At 40.9% G+C, this 21,513-nt stretch overlaps 1 protein-coding gene across 1 annotated transcript; it reads right to left on the reverse strand.

Annotated features, from left to right (window-relative positions):
- SERPINE3 (serpin family E member 3) lies at positions 1–21,281 on the reverse strand. The gene is given in 9 exon segments (XM_050914976.1): positions 1–41; positions 2,490–2,573; positions 4,931–5,017; positions 6,229–6,329; positions 7,397–7,595; positions 13,891–14,088; positions 15,393–15,626; positions 20,040–20,337; positions 21,156–21,281. Coding segments are annotated over 9 exon segments (1,368 nt in total).
- Positions 21,282–21,513: the final 232 nt, after the last annotated feature.

Below are 21,513 nucleotides of genomic sequence, written 5' to 3' on the forward strand. Positions count from 1 at the left end.
TCATGAAGGATTTGTAACTCTTCCTATAAAGAGTACTGAACCTGTAAATGAAAACATTAACATTATTTCAGTTTGGGACCATATTTTCAAAGTGCAGTACAGTTTAAATACATAAATTAAGCGCAGAACTAGCAGATTTGTGATCATTCATTGCTTGTATGGAAATTGCATGCTTGCCTTAGAATAATTTGAGCATTTCTGTATTAAAAATAAAAAGGCCTTTCCAAATAGTTGGTAGGCCAAACCAGAAATTTGCCAAAACCTGAATCTTACCCAAACCATTGGCTAAAGAATCACTTTCGAACTGAGCAAAACAGAGCCTAAATTCATTCCTTTGTCTTGAAATTGTAGTTACAGAAGAGATTATTACAACCCCTTGAATGAAATCACTGCCTCAGATTCACTGAATATGTGGTTCAGTTGTTTGTATTGCTGTTACCTTGCCTGTCCTTCAAAGGGAATGTGTTCAAACCTGAAATTCAGATTTAAAAAACCCAAACTTTTTCAATTACTTTAGGCAGAACTATGCTATTTTAAGTCTTGGAAAATATATTTCTGCTATTATGAGAAGACTGATGCAATGAAGCCTTTTGGTCTACATAAAGATTCATTGTGAACTTTACAGGGATAGTAAGTTTTAAGTACCTCTAGTTAGGTTAACAAAATGTATTAAAAGCAGATCTTGTTTACCCTTTCCCCTTTTCATACCTGAACATCTTCAGTCACTAAGTCTGAACAAACAAAATCACTGAATGCTTTCACAGTTTTCACTTTTTGCATTAAAAAGCTTAAATTACAGAAATTTACTTCTGATTTTGAGTTGATTGGAAGGTATATATTTTGTTATGCTTCATATAAAAATCCTGTTTTACAATCTGATTTCCTTCCTATTTATATAATTTATATATATACTGTAAACTGAGCAATTTTATTCACTGAAATCAGTTTGTTCTTAATCCTTGAGAGTCTGTGGCTCAGGTTTCATAGATCAGCTTTTAGTGCCTTTTTTTTTTTTTTAAATTCCACATTTGCCAAGTAAAATTACTTTTATTCATTGAATGGTGATGATTGCCAAAGCATGTTTAAAACCCCCACCAAGGTATGCTTTTCTCTTTAAAAAGATGTGTTTACATTTTGGTCGAAATGTAAGATACAGGTTTCTAAAGCAGAATGTTACATACACAGGTATTCACCGACTAAGAGAACAGTGTGTGTTGCTTGGAAGCAGATAAGGAAAATTATTCTCTCCGGTCTTCTTGCCAGGCCCCAGTGTTTTACTGAACCCTATAAATGGCCGTATGTTCCCTGGAAATCTAAATGGACGTGACCCCAGTTATGAGAGAAACTTGGTGGTTTGAAAGATTTTTAGGAAAATACCTAAGGTGCAAATTTACTGTATTGCTAAGAATGGTAAGAGTTGTTGGAGATGGCCTGATGCTTCTGGGGAGCAAACACCTGCTGAATGGTGCATAATGCAATTCTTCTTTATTATTGCCAACAAGCTATATGGTGTTTTCCTCTGGCAGAGATTCTGGAGTAACTTACATGATTGGACATCTGAAATGAGACATATAGTCTAATACTGAAGCCAAAGGAGCACTGTGATGCTTCACTCTTTCAGACATGCTCTGTGAGTTTGTTTGTTTTGGGGGCTGGGGGAGTTCATTCGCAAGAAAAAGAGTTATCAGTTGCAAAAGGAACGTGTTTTTTGGCAGTTCCTTGCAAAAGTGAAGATACAAGTTAGGCTTTTTGCAGAGCTAAGTTACCTGATAACATACAGTGAACATCCATGGCTTTTGATAACCTGAATGTCTCGTGAGGGTACTAAGTAGTGAAGGGTCCAGATGCGTAAAACTGTCTCCTTGAAGGTGTTGATATTCAAGACACGAGGGAAGAGAAACTTGCTTCTGCATATTCTGAGCTGCAGCTGGGCAAAAGATTGTTGGTCTTCACAATTTCTGAGTTATCCCCTTCGAAACTGCTGAGGTAGGAATTAATACAGGGAGTTTCAGGCCCTGGAGTCCTGGTGCCTACAGGCAGAACTCTGTTTGCTGTGTGCCATCTGTGTAGGCATGAATAAGTTTCATTTATAGGGGAAGATTTCTATTTTAACTTCTTCAGATATTAATCCAGCTGATCCAGCCCATTTGTAATTTGAATTGCCCTGTGGAGGTTGGTCCCTAATCCTGGGGCGTTTAAGATCTATAAGATCTTTCTAGTGCTTATAATTATGGTAGAAATCTTGTTAAGTGCATGCTGCATATACATAGAAGAGGCTAATCTGGCTTCCCTGCCTTCTATGACTATCATGCATTCCTTTTAAAGAAATTAAACTGTTTTCTTTATGCTTTAAAAACCCTAAACCCCCTGTTTCCATGGTTGTGGAAATTTCCTGGACTGAAGAATGGCACGCTATTTACAAAGAACTTGTTATTGATTTCACGGCTACTTGTGAAGGATTCTGCTGCTGAAACGCAGAGCACGCGTACCTGTATTAGCTTGTCTCAGGAAAAATGTGAAAGGTCTGTCTGCTTTGAAAATAGGCGTTCGAGATCTCTTTAGTAATACCATGGCTGTAATGCAACAAAGAAAACATTAGTAAAATCTGTCCTTTTTCTTTCCATCTTCTGTACAGTGCCCTCGAGCTCTGCTGTTTAGTACCTTGAGTTTTAAGTTGCTCCTCTGCTTTAAGAATAAAACAACAATTTTATCCAACAGTGAAATCAGTCTGGGTGAATGAACAAGTCAAGTGTTGTGAGACTACATGCAGGTGATTCGTGCGTATTTCATTGCTGCAGTGACTCTGTCTGGCTTTGCATTTCAAAGGTAATGTTATCACAGCCCTCCCTAACTCTGCTGAAGTCATACCATGCTATTGCCTAACCCGTTAGCCAATTCCTAGCTATGCTGTTCTGGTAAAAAAGATAAGCAAGGCACAAATCTAGTTCCTTTTCTAAATGGGGGACAAACAGCAGAGAAATATCTACATCATCCTGAAATTTCTCTGTTAGAGCTCTCAACAAAACCTAAGTATCCTTGGTCTCAATTTATAACTGTCTTTCCCCTCTCTGGTTGTGGGTTAATTATTAGATTAAATAAAGAGTCCTTAAGAATTATGATGGCTCAGCTATAATTAAAATACATCTTGTTTAAGTAAATTCTTCCTTGTAGCTATATAGTATTAAGAATACATTGTCTAAAAAACCCAGATTTGGATTATTTTTTAATGAGCAGTTAAAACAATGGAATTCAATTGAAAATTCAAGTAAGACTCAGTAAAACTAGTTTGAGTGGCACTATTTCAGTGCTCCTAAAAAAAGTGCATACTTCAGCTTTCAAGCCACTGTGTGACTGGATCCAGAGCTTTTAAAGTAGACAATAAACATAATTATACCTTTTAAAATCAGTTTCTTAGCTTGGTCTGACTGGAGTTAAGGGAAGTTTTGGCATTGGTTTCAATGGGATAAAGGTCTGATGTCTGATTGCTATTACCCTCAGTCTTTGGTATGTAATTGAAGCCGCCTAAAACCTTTTATTTTGTGTGGGAATGACCAGAAAAATTACTAAAAATATTAATGCCCCAGTAGAGATGAAAATTGTCATAAAATTTAAAACTGTGCAGCTCTGCAGAACGGGTAACTTAGTTATGTCAAATTTTCACTGTACACCCACACATGTACAGCATGTGTCTCATTCAAAGTCATTGCTAGAGGAATACTACGCCAAATCAGGTGTGCTCAGGTTCCTTTTGACATTGTGACCGTGGGATGTGTGCAGTGAGGGGAGGGACACCTCACAGAGCAGCTCAACATCGCGGGCACCGCAGCGAGATGCACTGCGGTGCTCTCCCCACACGTCTCTTGGATTTCTTCCTGAAAGCAAGGAGGAGAAACGGGAGGGACCCTGATCTGCAGTCAGGGACCACCAGCGTTTGCAATGTGCACGTGGAGCACATCTACAGTTGGCACAGCCCGGGGAAGCAGAAAGGCGAGATGTGGTTAACGATCACCCTTCTGCTGTGCTGATGTTTGAACAGCTTGAGGACATGCTCAGCCTCTCAAGAGAAGCAAGCAAGTGGCAGTAATGCCTACATAATCCATGCAGGGGTCTAGGGCTGCCGTCGCTGTTCATGCTGACTTGTAGCATCTCCGGAGCATCTGAGGCTTCCAAAAGGGAAACAAAAAAGCAGGGACCTTCTTTGATAAGGCTCATGTGACCAAAAAAAAAAAAAAAAAAAAAAAGAGAATTGCGCAGCTCAGTAATTTTAGTCCCCCTCTTTTATGTAAATTGTGATGGAGGATTTCTGTTGAGATGTTGTTCAGCTTATGAAGGTCATTTATTGACTCTGTAGTCAATAGCTGAGATTTTACTCTGAATCTCCCCACTCAGCCAGCCCCAGCTGCTCATGTGGAAATGATCTGTTAGCAGAAGCTACTGCACACGAAGGTCACGCTTTGAAGTGTGTAAGAAACAAGCCTGTCTTCATCTTCATGAAGACAAAACTTTCCCATCATTACCTTCAGTGCTATCAAAGAGATCATCTTCAAAAAATAAACCCTGTAACAGTTCAGGAGCTATAGATAAAATGTTAGTAACCTTTCTTCATTCTTTGCTTTTATGATCTGAGCAAACAGATTTAACCAACAGAAAAATAAGTGGTTTATTTTCTCAAACTGGATTTTCCCTGGGCTGGTAAAGCTGGTTTTCACTTGAGCCTTTACATGTTAGTCTGAGATCAAAAATTAAAGAGTTCTTATGAACAATTACAAAGGTAAAATGAAGCATGTTAAATATAAAAGTTTAAATTTAGGTTAGGCATACATTTAAACCCTACCATGCTTTTTTTTTTTTTTTTAAATGAAAGACTAGTAATTGTTTCTGTAGTGATAAGCTCCAGAAGTGAGAAGTAAAGTCTGTATATTTGATTTACCTGTAGCTCCTGATGCCTTCGTACCATCTTCTGTTATTTCAATCTCTGCTTTGTGAATAGCTTCTGAAATATAAAGACTATCTTGCTCTGCAAAAAATCAGAAATGAATATTGATAGTTATTTTCTGAATTTCATTGCGAACAGCTTTTTTCTTTTTTTTTGCCTTTTTAAATTTTTTTTAAATTCAGAATGCTTTTACAAATGAATGGAGTTCATTTCCTCAAAGTATTTATCTTTTTTAAATAGATGTTAACTTTATAAAATACATCCTTGTGCACTTTATCAGTATATTAACATTTGTTTGCAATAAACAAAGCAGCAGGCTTTAAAAAAAAAAGTGGGCAGTAACAAATTATTTTAATGTGCATCTCTTTGCAGTTTGAGATATACACTGCAATAGAACAATGCTACGTTCAATTTTAAACACGACATTAAAAAAACCCCATAAGTAGCGTGCCTTCTGAGATTCATCCTAGGAAAGCAACTTTTCTGTAAAAGCAGGTTTGTCTGAATTGGGGGAATTTCATTTATTCACTCACACGCCCAAGAATTGCATGAACTCTCTGCATCTCTCTGGGCAGCTACCGCTCTGAGTCTTTGCTATGAGCAGAAATGACTAAGTTGAAATAATTTGTGTTGCTGGAAGTACTCAAAAGAAAAAGAAAATAGATAATTTGGATTCTTTTTGTATTTAACAGTAAATAGGGATAAAAATTTTCCAAGGAGCGGAATAATTTCAGACTTCCAAAACCAAGACAGTTTACAATCATAACACTAGTATTTTAGCAAAGGGAAAATATAATTTAGTCCACTGGTCACTGGATTAGCAAGGCAACACAGCATGGGCATATGTCAATATTGTTTGTGATGTCAGGAGCTGGAATACAGACTTTTTGGACCAGCACCCCTAACTGTTAAATAACTATTTAAAAACACAAATAGGAATGCAAGTTGTACTAAAGTATCCTAAATTTCTGAATAAATAACCATTTTCCAGGCCTACACTGTCCTGACAGTTTTAATCTTAAAGAAAGAAGCAGAAAAAAAAGAAAAAAAAAAAAAAAAAGCAAGACCAAAACCAACCCTGTCCCTTTCAAATTCCCCTTTCCCACAAAACAACAGCTCAAAATACAATTGTCAATAATAAAGTAGAATGGTTGAGTGTGAATTGTGTTTTAGAGTTTCACAGAGGAAGAAGTACAATCCATTCAGGAGCCTCAGGTCTACTGAATCATTCTAATGTAAGAGTCTACAACTATTGGGTCAGTAATCATTTTTCATTCAGTCAAGCCTCTTACCTGAAATGCCTTTAAAATTAGCAGTGACGGGATCAAATGCATCTCTGATTCCCAAGGCAGAAAAAACTGTCTTTAGGTCAAAAAGGCTTTGAATAATGAACCTGAAATTAATATGATAGATTTTATTTAAATGCGGGATTTGTAGTTTCATAGAGCTAAAAGGTGGAACAGATGCAATTTATTTCAAGCCTTTGCATTTCATCCATGTATTTCTGTACGAGCCCAATGCGTTCCGTGTGATTAAGTGTACTTTGCAGAAAAGCAACTCATCTTCAACTGAAGACATTAACAGAAGGAATGCCTCGCCTCCACCTATTGCAATCAGACCGCCTCTCAGTCTTCTTGACACATGAACTCTGCATTTCCCCGACTGTCCTCTTTTTAACAATCTTTTTGGCTGTAGCAAAGGGCCCTTTGAAACATTTGCCAAAGATTAGCTTGAAGAAAAAGAACATTAATGTACAAATTGTTTTTCAGCGCTTCATTAACGTGAGGAATGCATTGTAAGAGATGTGTAACGAAGCCCTTCCATACTGATCCATGCAATAGCTACAGCCACGAAATGCCCTCCTGCACCTGATTCCTCCTGCTATGCAATTCCATTTGAATAGAAGATAGAAAGTACCTCCAGGATATGTGCATTTGCTAGCAACAGCGAATGACTAATGTGGAAAATGGATGGCTGAAACTTGCTTTGTGCACAGAAAGATGGGTATGACTGGTGGGGGGCCCCGAGTTCTTTGTAGAGTACTTTTGTAGTACACTAACAAGTTGTATAAACAACCTATTGCATTTTTTTTAAAGGATATATATTTATTCTTCCTTAAGCAAAGAGAAAAATGGAGTGTGGGAAAGGGCCAGGAACATTTCTCTCTCTTAGATCCTTAAAGGATTTTTATACCCCAAACAAATTTTAAGTAAAAGCTGTAGGATCAACTGAAATACTTGTTTTTTAAAACAATACAGAGCATACCAGAAAGTTTTGGCATTCCCAGCTCACCTCTTCATGGCTTAAGAAAGGGTTAGAGCTTTTCTGATCATGTGATGAATAACAAAACCAAAAGCATCTAATTTGATTTTGCCTCACACATTGCTCATGTCAGCGCTATCACACAGAATTCTGACAACTGAAGTAGTGAAGCCATCTTGGAGTACTAACATTGCTTACCTAGGTAGAAAAATATCCATCTTCATTCTCTTTAAGCTATTGGCCCAGAGGTTTATGGTTTTGGCAGAAAGGTGAGACTCAATCTGGGACAAAGACGTTCTTTTGTGACTGGGAAGCACTAGGAACATGCTGAGTTTCTCCCCCAGGTAGGGCAACTCGACCACGCCAAAATCCTCCAGAGCTGCAGTCTGGAACTGGCCTGTGGGTGGGCAAATATAGATCTTGTTTCATCATTCAAGTGGGGAAAAAACCCCAAAACCCACAACCCAAGCCTGGGTCAGCAGATGGTTCAGAACCCCAGTGATGGGATATAAGGAGTTGTCTCTAACGCATGGGGTCTTGCAGCCAGCTCAGGTTGCTCTTAAGTCACAACAGTAGCTCATTTGAACAGAGCTGATATTGTGTCAAAACAAACAAACAAACAAATAAAAAATATATCTATATATATCTTGGCAGAAAAATGCCAATGATAGTAATAGTACCTGAAGCACTGTCTCAACAGAGCATGGATATTTTATTGCTTTCTCATACAGTAGCTGTCCTCCTTTCTCAGAGTTTAAAAAACATTACCTAGGCAATGACAATAACTTTATGGTGACTGTTCCTGCAACGCTTGTTCTTTGAATAAGCTTACTGTTTTCTCTGTGAATTCCATCTAATACCTTTCACTAAAAATTCACTACTGAAAGAAATTACAAAAACAAAATGAGGAGTGTCCTATTGAATTAACTGAAACCTACTTTGCCTCATGTTTCCATCTTTACTACCTTTAAAAATCAGTTTTAACTTTATTTCAAGAAACAAATAGCTACATTAAACAATAAAATAGTTAGGCTTATGCTTATTTAAGCACCAAATTTCTTATTTTTGAAAATCTAGGCCTAAACCATATCAAAATCAGATGAAGGTTATAAAAACTAGTCTCAAAAGTAAGAGCTGGTGGACATCTGAACTTGTAATTAGTTATGCAACAATTAGTAACAGCCATTTAAAAGTACCATTTTAATTCCATATTTCAATGAACAATTAGTCCAGGCATTTCTAATGGACTCTGTTATACAGTAGAACAGGTTCAATTATCATATTTTTACCTTCTTATTTTTTCATCTGTTAATCCAATAAATAGCATTTCAGAAACACTCAGCTATAGTTAGCAGGCCAGGAGTTAAATACAAGTTGCAAGCAAATGTCTTATCATTGCCATTGCTGCAGGCCATCCAAAATATTTAATCTACTCTCTCTTCACCGAGCTGTAGTAGCTGTATCTTCAAGGGCAGATACTCACACTTTTTGAATCAGTGATTGTAAACAACAGAATATAGCTAGCTCATGTTCATAATACTTAAATATTTGCCAATAAATAAGTAGCTGTAGGATGTCTCAAATGTTTAATGTACAACATTTGTTAGTTTTGCGGATCTGGATTAGATAGGATTCATTAAGTGTTGATTATTTGCTAGATTAAATTTTAGGCTCTTAGATTAGCCCTCCCGCCATGCAATGTGGAGAGGGAACTGCACTGTTAAAACCACCTCCCACACTTTGCCAAGAAAAGATCTTCTGGTTTGTAACAGGCAAGCAGGGAAGATTTACGTTTGTAGTGCACTGGACATGAGTGGTTTAATCTGTGGGCGAGCTGATATTTTGAAGCCAGCATGTTGTGCACAAAGGTTATACAGATCTTACTTTTTAATTAGAAAGAAAATGAAAGACTTGAGATTATTGAGTCAGAACATTTAGCGTTCCTAACTTGAACTGCTTTTGAGCATCCCATAAGAATTATATATATGCTAAATCAGTATTCAAATATAGTTAACAAATTGCTTGGAAAAATGAATATGTAAAATAGCTGCAGTGTTTATAAGGCTTGTGTAAACAGTAATGTTGACATCTTCTTGGAGCAGTGTTAATTGTCCCCAGGCTGATTTGTTCTGCGCGGCCATGTTAAAAGGATAAACAATGTCGTAAATGCTGAGATCCGTAACAAACCACAGCTAATCTTTCTTGCTCTGTGTTTTTATCCTGATGGTAGACAGCTGCTATAATTTGATAATGAAGGAAAGTTATATCATGCCTCTGTTTTGCTGTAGTAAACCTGTCTTTTGTATTAATTTCAAACTGATTTGTTAGAAATATTTCTAGTGACAAAGACTGAATTGGCCCTATCAAATCTGACAACCAGCAAATTTTAAATGATCCCTCGCATTTCAACTTTCCTCAAAAGTTTCTCCAGCTGCAGAGAGCTCACACATTTCAGACCAGATGAAAAGGTAATTCCAGTACTTTGGTTAACTTTCTTTTTCTGTGCGAATATTTAATGCTCCAGCTACCTACTTAAGGACAATAGGATGGAGTTCTTGTGTTTAGGCAAATGGTCAGACAAGCACAACTAATGATTTCACATCAAGTTTGCAAGGGCTCAGGAGCAAATATATGGTCAGTCTGCAGCTCAGCTGATGAATTTCTGATCACCAGACAAAGTTTGGAGAAAAGGTCCGTTCCTGAGCTAATAGCTGTGTGTTAGTCCCAAGAAACCTGTTTGTTCGACTGAATAGCTTGTGAAGCAACAAAGGGTGATGCTATTCCAGATTTTATAAGTAGCAAAGGCCCTGCAGTGAGCTGGTGATACCAAATCAGGGAGCTGAAAGATCACGAGTCGATGTAGTAGTTTATGTTACTCAACAACAAGGATGATAAAGTGTAGTGTTTTAGAAAGGGAAACTCTGCACTCCTGAGTAAAGTCAATTAACTTATAAACGATTCAGATGCAAAAACGATGGGAGCACTCCGAGTCAGAGGTGTGAAGGCAATCAGGACCTGACAGTCCCAGCAGCAGGAATAAGCGTGGTGGACACACTATGGATGTCCCAGAAGAAGAAACACCACAAAGACATAACAGTAAGGACAAGCTTGCAAAGAGTGGAAAAAGTGATTCCTTAGCCAGGTGAATTATGGTTCAGAGATAAATAGGCATAGAAATAATGAGTGGCCAGCTGCCTGCCTGATGTGATTGTTGCACAGAAAAGGAAAATGTTTTAGCTATATAAACAAGAGAAAAAGGAAGGAAGAATGGTGCTGCTGAACACTGTGGATTTAATTTTTTTTAGATTCATCCCAATTATTTGCTGGAACTGATGGGAAAGAAATAATCTGATGATATAGCAAAGGATAATTGTGAGGTTCCTAAAGGAAATGAGGAAAGAACAGGTGGTATTACAACACCAGAAACAGAAACAAAGTTTAAACTACTTGAGAGAGACAAATAATAATCTAGGGCCTGGATTAGAAAAGAATTTGTATGTGAAATTGCAAATGTGTCAGCAAAGATTTTTAATAGACCTCTAGATTCAGTTGTGTCCCATGACTGGAAAACAGGAGTATATTTATAAAGGAAAATAAAGTGATCTGGGAAATTTTAGGTCTTTGTTTGAGAAGTTTTAGAACATACTCTGGAGAAAAGAATAATCAAGTCACAGAGGGAAATAGAAAATGAGATAAATTGCAACATCAGGTAGACCCTAGCAAACAAATCCATAAGCTTTTTTGACTTGATAACTAATTTGATAAAAAGGCATAGATCCAGCCATCTAGTTTTAAGTAAAACATTAAACGTAGTTTCACTGTGGCACTATTTACAGATAGAAGTGATGGCAATTAGAGCAAGAAATGAAAGGCAGCAAGCAGCCACTTGAAGGGGTAACTACAACGAGCTAAGTTAAAAGTGGGGCTCCCAGGTTGAAAAGAGGTTACCAGTGGGTTTCCAAAGTATTGCCAACACTCAAGACTTTCATCAAAGACACACAGTGAGGTTACCGTGATGACTGGAGTGGTGGAAATCAAATGATGGTTCAAAACCACAAAAAAAGTATGTACCTGTGGAGATTTCCCTCCCCTTAGTATACTTAGGACTCATCAGCCAGAAAAAAAAGGAGAAAGAAAAAAGGCCCAGATGGGGTCAACCTTGAGTAACCACCCTGAGCTGATTCTGCAGTGCACTACACAAGGTATTTTTAGCAAGTCATAGAAATACTAAGAGCATTTTATCAAGCATGGATATGACCTCATTAAAAGTATTATGTACATTCCTGGTCACTTATTTTCAAGAAAGATTAATTTAAATTGGAAAAGTGCAGAAAAGGACTAGTAGAGAATTGGAGTATCTGATTTTTTTAATAGATTAGAAGAGCCTGGCATCTTCAGCTTAGCTAACAGGTGTATTGGGTTTGTGTGGCAAGGTTTTGGTAGCAGGGGGGCTACAGGGGTGGCTTCTGTGAGAAGCTGCCAGAAGCTTCCCCCATGTCCGATAATGCCAGAGGGTTCCAGGGCAGACCCGCCGCTGCCCAAGGCCGACCCCATCAGTAACAGTGGTAGCGCCTCTGGGATAACATATTTAAGAAAGGGAAAAAGTTACAGGGGAGTTGCAGTTGCAGCCAGAGAGAGCGGAGTGAGAAGATGTGAGAGGAACAACTCTGCAGACACCAAGGTCAGTGAAGAAGGAGGGGGAGGAGGTGCTCCAGGCGCCGGAGCAGAGATTCCCCTGCAGCCCGTGGGGAAGACCATGGTGAGGCAGGCTGTCCCCCTGCAGCCCATGGAGGTCCACGGTGGAGCAGATATCCACCTGCAGCCCATGGAGGACCCCACGCCAGAGCAGGTGGATGCCCAAAGGAGGCTGTGACCCCGTGGGAAGCCCGTGCTGGAGCAGGCTCCTGGCAGGACCTGCGGACCCATGGCCCCGTGGAGAGAGGAGCCCACGCTGGAGCAGGTTTGCTGGCAGGGCTTGTGACCGCGCGGGGGACCCACGCTGGAGCAGTCTGTTCCTGAAGGACTGCACCCTGTGGATGGGACCCATGCTGGAGCAGTTCATGAAGAACTGCAGCCTGTGGGAAGGACTCACGTTGGAGAAGTTCGTGGAGGACTGTCTCCTGTGGGAGGGACCCCACGCTGGAGCAGGGGAAGAATGTGAGGAGTCCTCCCCCTGAGGAGGAAGAAGCAGCAGAGACAATGTGTGATGAACTGACCCAAACCCCCATTCCCCGACCCCCTGCGCTGCTCGGGGGGAGGAGGTAGAGAAAATCAGGAGTAAAGTTAAGCCTGGGAAGTAGGGAGGGGTGGGGGGAAGGTGTTTTAAGATTTGGTTTTATTTCTCATTATCCTGCTCTGATTTGACTAGCAATAAATCAAACTAATTTTTCCCCAAGTCGAGTCTGTTTTGCCCGTGACGGCAATTGGTGAAGTGATCTCCCTGTCCTTATCTCGACCCACGAGCCTTTCGTTTTATTTTCTCTGCCCTGTCCAGTTGAGGAGGGAGAGTGATAGAGCGGCTTTGGTGGGCACCTGGCATCCAGCCAGGGTCAACCTGCCACAACAGGAAATTGAGAGGCAGCCTGGTGACTGGCAAATACATTTGGGAGTAAATATCAAAGCTGAAGAGAAACTATTTAACTTAAAGGATAAAGCTGACATGATGCTAAGAGATATAAATCGGTCTTGAAAAAATGTAGACTTGGAATTAAGAAGGTTTTTACCCAAGTGCAGTTCTGAAATTTAGGGTAGAAGGGAAAGGAGGTTTTATATTTTGAAAGAGATTGTAGAGCTAAATGGAAGAATTCCTGGTGGTAGAAAATTAAGCCTACAGCATGAGTCCTTCTGTCAGTAACCCACATAGTCCAGGCCTTTGAAAGCAGCATACAGTATATTCATATAGTATACAAATAAATGTTTGATCTGTATTTATACTGTTTTAAGCCCATGCTGAGAGCATCCACTGATTTGGTATAAGGGCCATAAAAATTTCTCTCCCCTTTGTTGCAGAATTTGGCCCTGAAGATTTGCAGTTTTACCCTAAAGTCTTGGAAAAAGGCTGTGACCAGAGACAGGAGGGATGGGTGCGCAGTGTTGGTGCTCCCGGTGATATTATCCTCTCTGTGGTGCTCACACATTCAAGGGACAAACAGTGATCAGGCTGAAGGGCCCAGAAATTTCTTACCCACCCCACAAATCAAATTGGTAGGAGTTTGATCTTGTTTCAGTCTTAACTGCCCTTCTGTCATGGGATCACATATGCTTCCTAGGGTCCTCCTTTCCTAGGCAGCTTTATTTAACAAGCTCCCTGCTATTGCAAAGGACTTTGTATTCCAAGGTACCTCCAGTCTCCCCTGTTCCCTTCTTCTGGTATGTTATCTTGGTGCCTTTCGGTTGTTTGCTATAGCTGACAAGTTTGTTATGGAGTACTGGAAGGTGTTGGTCTGTGAGGGATGGGGCATGGACGGTAGATATTTTAGGAACCATTTTGAATCCAGGATCTGTTTCATGATTGCCTGGGATTATAAGGAGCCAATTCAGTCACCCCAGTGGTCTCTTTGTTTGATGGGATTTCTTCTGAGACTTCTCCAAGCTGGGAAAATAACACATCTTAGTGTAGTAGCTGTGGAAATTAAATGAATAGAACTGTTCCATGTTGTACAATAGAGCAAATCTGGATCAAGAACAGTTACCATAGTTAACTTCGGCTGTGTGATGCATTGTGGGCACTTTCAGGGTTGAGCCTTCCGCCGTGGTAAAAGGCAACATCTGGGTATCCATAAAGGAAAACTTCTTTTGCCACGTGCTTTTGAAGTACATGGTGCTCACCAGGGCAACCTGGCTGAGCGGCGACCCAGCGCTCTCCAACGGCATGCCACGCACGTCCCCGTCTGCATGGAAAAGAGGTGGGGAGGGGGACACATGCCGTCCTACTTGCCCGGGCCTAAAAGCCAGGTCTGTGTGAATAAATAAAGCAAGTCAGGACTGCTCTCCGACCCTAAGGGCAAGAGGCACAACTCACAAGACATTGCTAAACTCTCTACCTTCCCCTCCCCACCTGCACATGGACCTCATTGGGGTTGCCTGTTGGTCCATCCTCTCCCCTGAACCAAGCTCAAATTAGTCAATGCCGAGGGCCAAAGTTGTGCCAAGACTGTGCTACTAGCTGGACAGCGTGGATGACAGCAGCCCAGAGCTCAGCAGCATGCCCTGGCCCTAACTGGTCTTCTAGCTTAAATGTGCCCACACGTATCTTGCAGAGGTTCATCTTTAGCGCCAGAAATCCCTCATGAAATGGATTCATGATTACAGATTGCTTTATGAAGTAACTAAGTCAACTGAAGCTCATATCCTAATTCCCCCTCTCTTTTATTTAACTGGCAGTTCAACTGATCCTGCTTTGGGTATCTCAAAGATTTTTGAAAGTATGATCCACTTTTAATTCATCGATACTCATATGAGTACAACAGTATGAACTCCCATTTCAGTTCCTGCTTCTAGAGCAATACTTTTCTATCACAAAGCTGGATCACTTATTACAGTTCATTTGAGAAGGATAGAAATTATTTTTTTGATAGCAGCTTTAATGTGTGTGTTTAACATCACTTTAGATGTTGATGGCCAAATTAACACTCATGTAACTTAAGTCGATGGGCCAAATTGGGGAATGATTTGGTCTGCTGCTTCTAAGGACTTACTTTTTCAATTATTTTTTCATTAACACAGAATCTAATTTCATTACTTTTCTTGTTTGTGTGGAAAGTAAGTTTGTTTTATTTCCCATTTTGACTTTTTAAACTCAGAGTCTGACTGCTGAGCTTATGGCCCTGCATGTTCCCCACAGCAGCGTGAAAGCATTCAACGCAGTGAACTCGGTCCCTGGGGAATTTGGCTGCTCCTCATTAAAACTGAAAACACCACAAAGGATTGCCATTTTAAAAATTAGAGGAACAAGGCTAAGCGGTTACCAGCTTGATACTGCAAACTTGTACTCACAGATTCAGACCTATTCCAGCTCTTTCCTCACGTTAGAAATTAGCATCAGCACAAGAATTACATTTCCCAGCTCTCAGCATTGTTTTGGACAACACGGAGTGTGGCAAAAAACTTTATACTTGGTTAAATGCAGGTTCTCTCGTTACTCTTATTTTACATTTTATTCATGTGCGATCACTTTCACGGGCTGTTACGTTACCTCCAAGGTTACCGGTGATCCATTCCTGTATTTGGGCTGCGGTTCTGTTGGGGTGAGTGAAGTTGGTTTGCTGCAGGCTGCTGTTTGCCCAGCGCACAGCACGTGCAGTGAAGACGGGCAAGAGCTGCACTCCGGCATCCACGAAGAAGGAACATGCCAGCTGAACCACTGTGCCTTGGCTGGAGTCGGTCGCTCCTTCGTACACTGCGTGCAAGAAATCCTGCACGCTTTGATCTGCCAGGCAAGAGAGAGGGAGAAACTGCAATTATCATGTTCAGGCTAAGGACAGCAGAGATTGCACCAGGGCTCAGCAGCTCTCAACTCCAGTGCTGACACCGGTGTCCTCTGAAAGTTAAAGCACTGTAACAACTGAAGCACCCTTGACTTTACGGGGTATTACTGTCAAGCACTACTGTCAAGGACAGTGATGCACTGGGCACAGGAAAGTACTCTTCATGTTGCTGTAGAAATCACTCTAGTGCAGATATGTCAAGTGGCTGATTTCACATCAGGCTCACACCTCTATGCAAACACAGCTCTTACAGTTCATAAGGAGCATTATTTTCTCTGGGAACTCTCTAGGTTCCCATTAGCGAGACCTAGCGCCTCTGGCTGTGACTGGCTGAGCTGCCGATGCCGCAGTACCGCCGTCTTCTTCTCCTGCCGTTATTGATGCCACCCACCCCAGGAAAGGCATCTCCCTGACTGCCCCAGGTCTGTCTCTGCTACCCTTGTCCCTCATGTGTTGTTTGGTTTCTTGAAGGATGGTGCCCCAAACTGGCCCAGTATTGCAGATGAGCCCTGGCAATGCTAAGTAGAGCTGATGGATAGGTTGCTTCACGTGTGTTACAAAAAACTCTTCTGTTTATACAACCCACGACAGTATCTGCTTTTTCTGAAGTACAATTATATTTTCCATTCAATATTCTTTTTTTTAATTCCTAAGAGCCCTCAGATCCTTTCCTAAAAAACTGTTTTTTGGCTCATTGTTCCCCGATTTGAATGGCTGATTATTCCTTCTAAATGTAGAATTTTGCGCTTCTCCTTACTGAATTGTCCCCTATTCACTTCACACATTTCTCCGATTTGCCAGGATCCTTTTGAATTCTATTCTGATCTTCCAAAATGCTTGTAGCAACTATGAGCTCAGTGTCATTCAAAAAGTCAGTAATGTATTCTCTAGTTCGTTGTCTACTAATGAAAATAGTTGAATAGTGCCCCAGTCTCCTGTTCCTGGGGAGCTCACGGTAGTTCATAGAATCATAGAATGGTTTGGGTTGGAAGGGACCTTTAAAGGTCATCTAGTCCAATCCCCCTGCAATGAGCAGGGACATCTTCAACTAGATCAGGATGGTGGTGGCTTCTGTGATGGATACAGGGTTGAGGTGTGGGCCCAACAGGAACAGGAGTCCTGCAAACTTAGAGGATCTCGTGTTCTCAAAATCACAAAGTTTCTAGTAGGCTCCCCTGAAGGGTGATTTAGCAGCTGTTTCTAGCTGTCATTATTTTGCTCACTGTAATGGTTTGTGATGGGATGGTTCATGCCGAGGTGACCTCCTGAGGCCTGGGACTTGCACCCAGTCTGAACGATATTGATTGGCTCTGTGTCAAATCTCCTCAAACTTCTTGTGTTCGTGGTTCAGCCCCTTTCCCATATTCCTTGCTGTGCTTTGGAGGAGACTTGCCTACATCCAGCGGATAAAAGTTACTTGCCTTTAAGATGTTTCCAGCAGGTTCCTCCTTCCATAAATAAGCTTCGCCTGAGGACTGGGAAATGTCTGGAGCTTACTCTTCTTCAGCAAGACATCAGTGCCTCTTGGCTCTGCGGGACCACCAGGACCTCTCTGCATTGCCCCGGGGAAGAGGCACCAGGTGTCCCAATTTCTGTGTGAAACCTAAGCAACAAATTGCCGTCCACCGTCTCCAAGAGGGGTCTGTACTGTACCCCTTGCTTCTCCAGGGTGCTGTACTCAGCTCAGGTGCTCCTCTGCCTTGACCTGAAACCCCAGGGTGGCCTGGGCAGCCCTCAGGTATCCAGCTCCCCATGGGCATGGCTGGGCTTGCCGTTATGGCCCTGGCTGGAAATCTTGGTTTTGACTCCAGGGAGACTTTAGGCAAAGGAAGGCATCACCCAGTTTCTCCAGATGCCTGTGGGTGTAGACAGTGCTGGAGGGAAATCAGGCTGGGCTGCCACCTGGGACATGGGTGGTCTGGGGCGGCTAACCGGGGAAGGATCCATCCCACCTGGACTGACCTGTCCCAGGCTGAGCGCCAGGTCAAGGGCAGGATCACCATGAGCCTCCAGCTGCCAGCCAGGTCCCTGATCTCATCAGGGGACTTTTTTACTGCATTGGTTCAGATTCTTGACGGGGTAAAAGGGGAGTTTCATGTCTACTGATTTCTACCACCCGAGAAACAGTGCTCCTTTAATAACCTGCAGGAAGACTAATCACCTATGGGAAGTTTGGTATTAACATTTAGATCTATTACTCTTTAAGGGATAAAATATTGAACTTCTTGAACAGATGTTAAGAAAACTCACACGGTCTGAGGTGTAAAGTGCTTTTCTCGTGTGTTTTGCATTAGTGCGGGAGCATTTGGCAAGCTCTCTGGAGGATGTGAGAAATCAAAGATAGTAAATTGGAAGCAGATGTTAATGTGAGGTGTGGTATCCTGGGCTTGTAACTTCAGTCATATCAAAGCGCTTAGCTAACCAAAGTCCTGAATTCTTACTCAGAAAACAGTTCAAAATTGCTTTAAAATACTCTACTGTTGATAAAATAAAACAGCAAGGAGAAAGTATTTTAAAGCATGTCATTTTGTCTGTGCTGTCTAGAGAGATATTCCTTTATACATTGTTTTTCTTAGTACTAGAATAAAGGTGAACAAATCTTCCAAACATTAAAAGAAGATTACAAGTGCATGTAAGAGCGGATTCTCCGTGAATAGTGAATGAACCATCAATGTTTTCATTGTTTTCAGCCTGCTAAGGTTTTAATCACATCCTTCATTATTGTTTAAGACAGACCAACAGAAACATTAATGCAAACATCTAATGGAAGAAAGAAATTTTATCAGATGTGCATACCTATGTGATTTGGTTTTACTCATCTGATAGGAAATTTGATCTAAGTATTTGATTTATTTATTTGATTTAAACCATTTGAGGAAGTGGTTTTCTTCTCCATCACTGGAAATGTGCTGTTATAACCAACGGCAATAGATCCTATCCTACTTTATTTTCACATTCATGCATTAATATTACTGAAAGCCAAAGCTCATGTGGCTTGTGCCACAGACAACTAAAATGGAGATAAAATATCTGCTTGATATGATGTGCCACATGAGAAGAAGTAAGGCAGCACAAAAGAGCTAGCAGGTTATTAACAGCCTCTGCGCTTCTCTTCGTTACATTTTGTGTGGAGATCTGTGCCTGAATTTCACTGTGCAATATTATTCTCAAGGTTTGTTCTTAATAACTGAGCCCCTAACGACCAGAAGTGTCAAGCAAGGTAAAATCCTTGTATGAATTAATGTTGTTTAGAATTACCCTACTGAATTTACAGAAACAGGAGTCTTATAGGCAAGACTTTGTTATATCAGCTGCTTATAATATAGATGCACTGTCCTTGTGTCAGCACATGCAGCTGTATCTGTATATATCAGCCAGAGTTAGCTCTTACTGCTGTGTTGGTTTTGAATATCAATGCTATACGGAATGGTAATGGTGACTGAGGCAGGTTACAGCACAGAATGGTGAAATTGCTGTAGGTTTTATCTTTAATCTTCATACGCTGAAAGAAAATTTTATGCTGAGAAATAGCAGTGTCATCTCTATACATAAGTCTTGTATGTAAGCTGCAAATTTTGAAGATGAGGCAGTCATCTGCTTTTCATAAACATTGTGCCTATAATGTAAAATAGTTTTTGACATGTGATGTGAGATGGTAGGATAATCCAGAGCTAAAATGAAAACAGCATCCTTAAATTCAGCTGACTTAATGTTAGATTTTAAGACATCTGCCTTTTCCATATCCCTTCCAGATTCCCAGTGAGTTTTTATTTTAGCCTGCTTTGAGGGAAAGATGCAATTGCACCATCCATCTGTCAATGTATATATCTCTCTGCCAGTCTCCTCCTAATAACATTTCATCTTTTTGGCCAGTTGTAATAACATCAGAAAAAGGTGCAAAGTCTTAAAGATATTTCAATTTCTATAGGTTTCATAAAATTTGTTAATGGGACAGGAGAGAAAATGACTGTCCTCTGCCTGGCACCTCCTCGCAGAGGACACGGGGGAGGCCAGGACACAACGGATACAATGAACCTCTGGGAAACCAGGAGCAATTCTGCTGTTCATGGAAGCAGCTCTTCTAGATGTAGTTGTCTTTTGGTGCAGTAAAAGAGTAAGCACTGATCAAGAGAAAGGAGGAATAATAAAATGTGTATCAAATACTCCCTTGAGTTTCCTTTGTCCAGCTGATACCTGGCTATCAAAGATGGAGAAAACAATCCTAAGCTACATCTTCCAGTGAGACAAAAGACAGAAGTTTAGTATGATGTGTGCAATTGCTGTCTCCTTAGTAAAACTGTGAATTTATTGCAAAGTGTAAGACAAGAAGTGGGTTTTTTTAAGCAGTACATTACCATGAATGTTGTATCCTACGGCATCCTGCAGCTCCGTAAGGGTATTTCCCTGAGCTCCAAACTGCAGCAGCTCCAAAGAAACAGCCACGCTTGCTGGAGAGACTACCAGATTGGTTCTGTTCTCTACTTCGGATACATGCCGGTACAGATTGATAGCAAATTCAGTCTTCAGCTCTTTCAGCTCATCATAGGAGATGCAGTTTCCTTTGGTTAAGCAGCAAGCAGACAGGATAAATGCAGAGAAGAAAATGGGCAACATGAAGGCGAACTGGGAACAGTCTCCACCAGATAATCATACCTGCAATTAATGATAAAGATATATTTAGCAAAGCAATAGGCTGAGCTGACAGAGGAACTCTCTCTTTCCATCAGTGTTAAGATATCACTTGCAATAGTAATGATCACTGTTAAAATACTTATCCAGGTCTACCCAGTAGCTATTGTCATAAAAAAACTCAGAAGTAGGGACATGCTGATGACTCTGTTGACTAACAAGAACTGAGTTTTCTGGAATGCTGTAGCCATATAGGATGGTTGGTTGTTACAGTGCATGGAGACACAGAACCCCTTGGTTAAAAAGTTAGCTACCTGCATGCATGATGGGACACCTTAGTGCGGTCTCTGTGCTGCTGAGCACCCACAGCTCCTTTCTGTCCCCAGCAGAAAGGGAGTCACATCCAGCACTCCCAGAAGGAAGGCCAGTCCCTCGTGAGGTGCAGGTATCTAACTGGAGGCTCCAGGCTGGGCTTTAGATCCAAGTTTGCAAAGGCTGGCTTCAAATTTTCCCCCCAGATATTCCTTCTATGATATTTATCCCAGTGAAAAAAGGTTGTATTTGCAAAAGGCTCCAGTGCTTGCAGCACAAAATCACTGCTTTGGATTTTTATGGGAAATCAAGCATTGGTCAACATTATATTAAGAGACACTTAGATTCATATTTAAAGGAATAATGCTAAAATGACAGAATAGCTTTCTTTACAGAATTTCGCCTTTTGAACATTGTATGCAAGTATATTTTAAAAAATACTGCACCTTCTTTCACTTCAGGATTTCCTACAAATCTTTCTCCATGCCCTTTGCTCTAGAGAGCACCTCTAATGCCTCGTATTTACTCACAGTTAGCTCTGTTAAATTGTCTTGCCTTTCTGTGTCCTTCTGAGTGTCTGAATGGAAGCTGTCTATGTACGTCTTGTCTCCTTCTTTAATAGGTAGTGGAGCAAAGACTAAGTCATGAGACTGCATTTAAAGGGATAGTCAGTGATCAGAGTCTCTGTCGGCGATGTCTGTACCACTCTGTCCAAATTCCTGTAGGCTACAAGCTCTATGGAGAGCCAGGCAAAGCAGCATGCCACTGACCAGCAAATCCAAGGCAAGGAACAAAAAGGTACACATGGAGATACAGTCAGCAACTTCCTTGCAAGCCCTGCTCGAGCCTCATGAGACTTGTGACCTGCTGGTACTGAGCAAGGCATCT

Source organism: Gymnogyps californianus, chromosome 1 (assembly GCF_018139145.2).
Source record: "Gymnogyps californianus isolate 813 chromosome 1, ASM1813914v2, whole genome shotgun sequence".
NCBI lineage: Eukaryota > Metazoa > Chordata > Aves > Accipitriformes > Cathartidae > Gymnogyps > Gymnogyps californianus.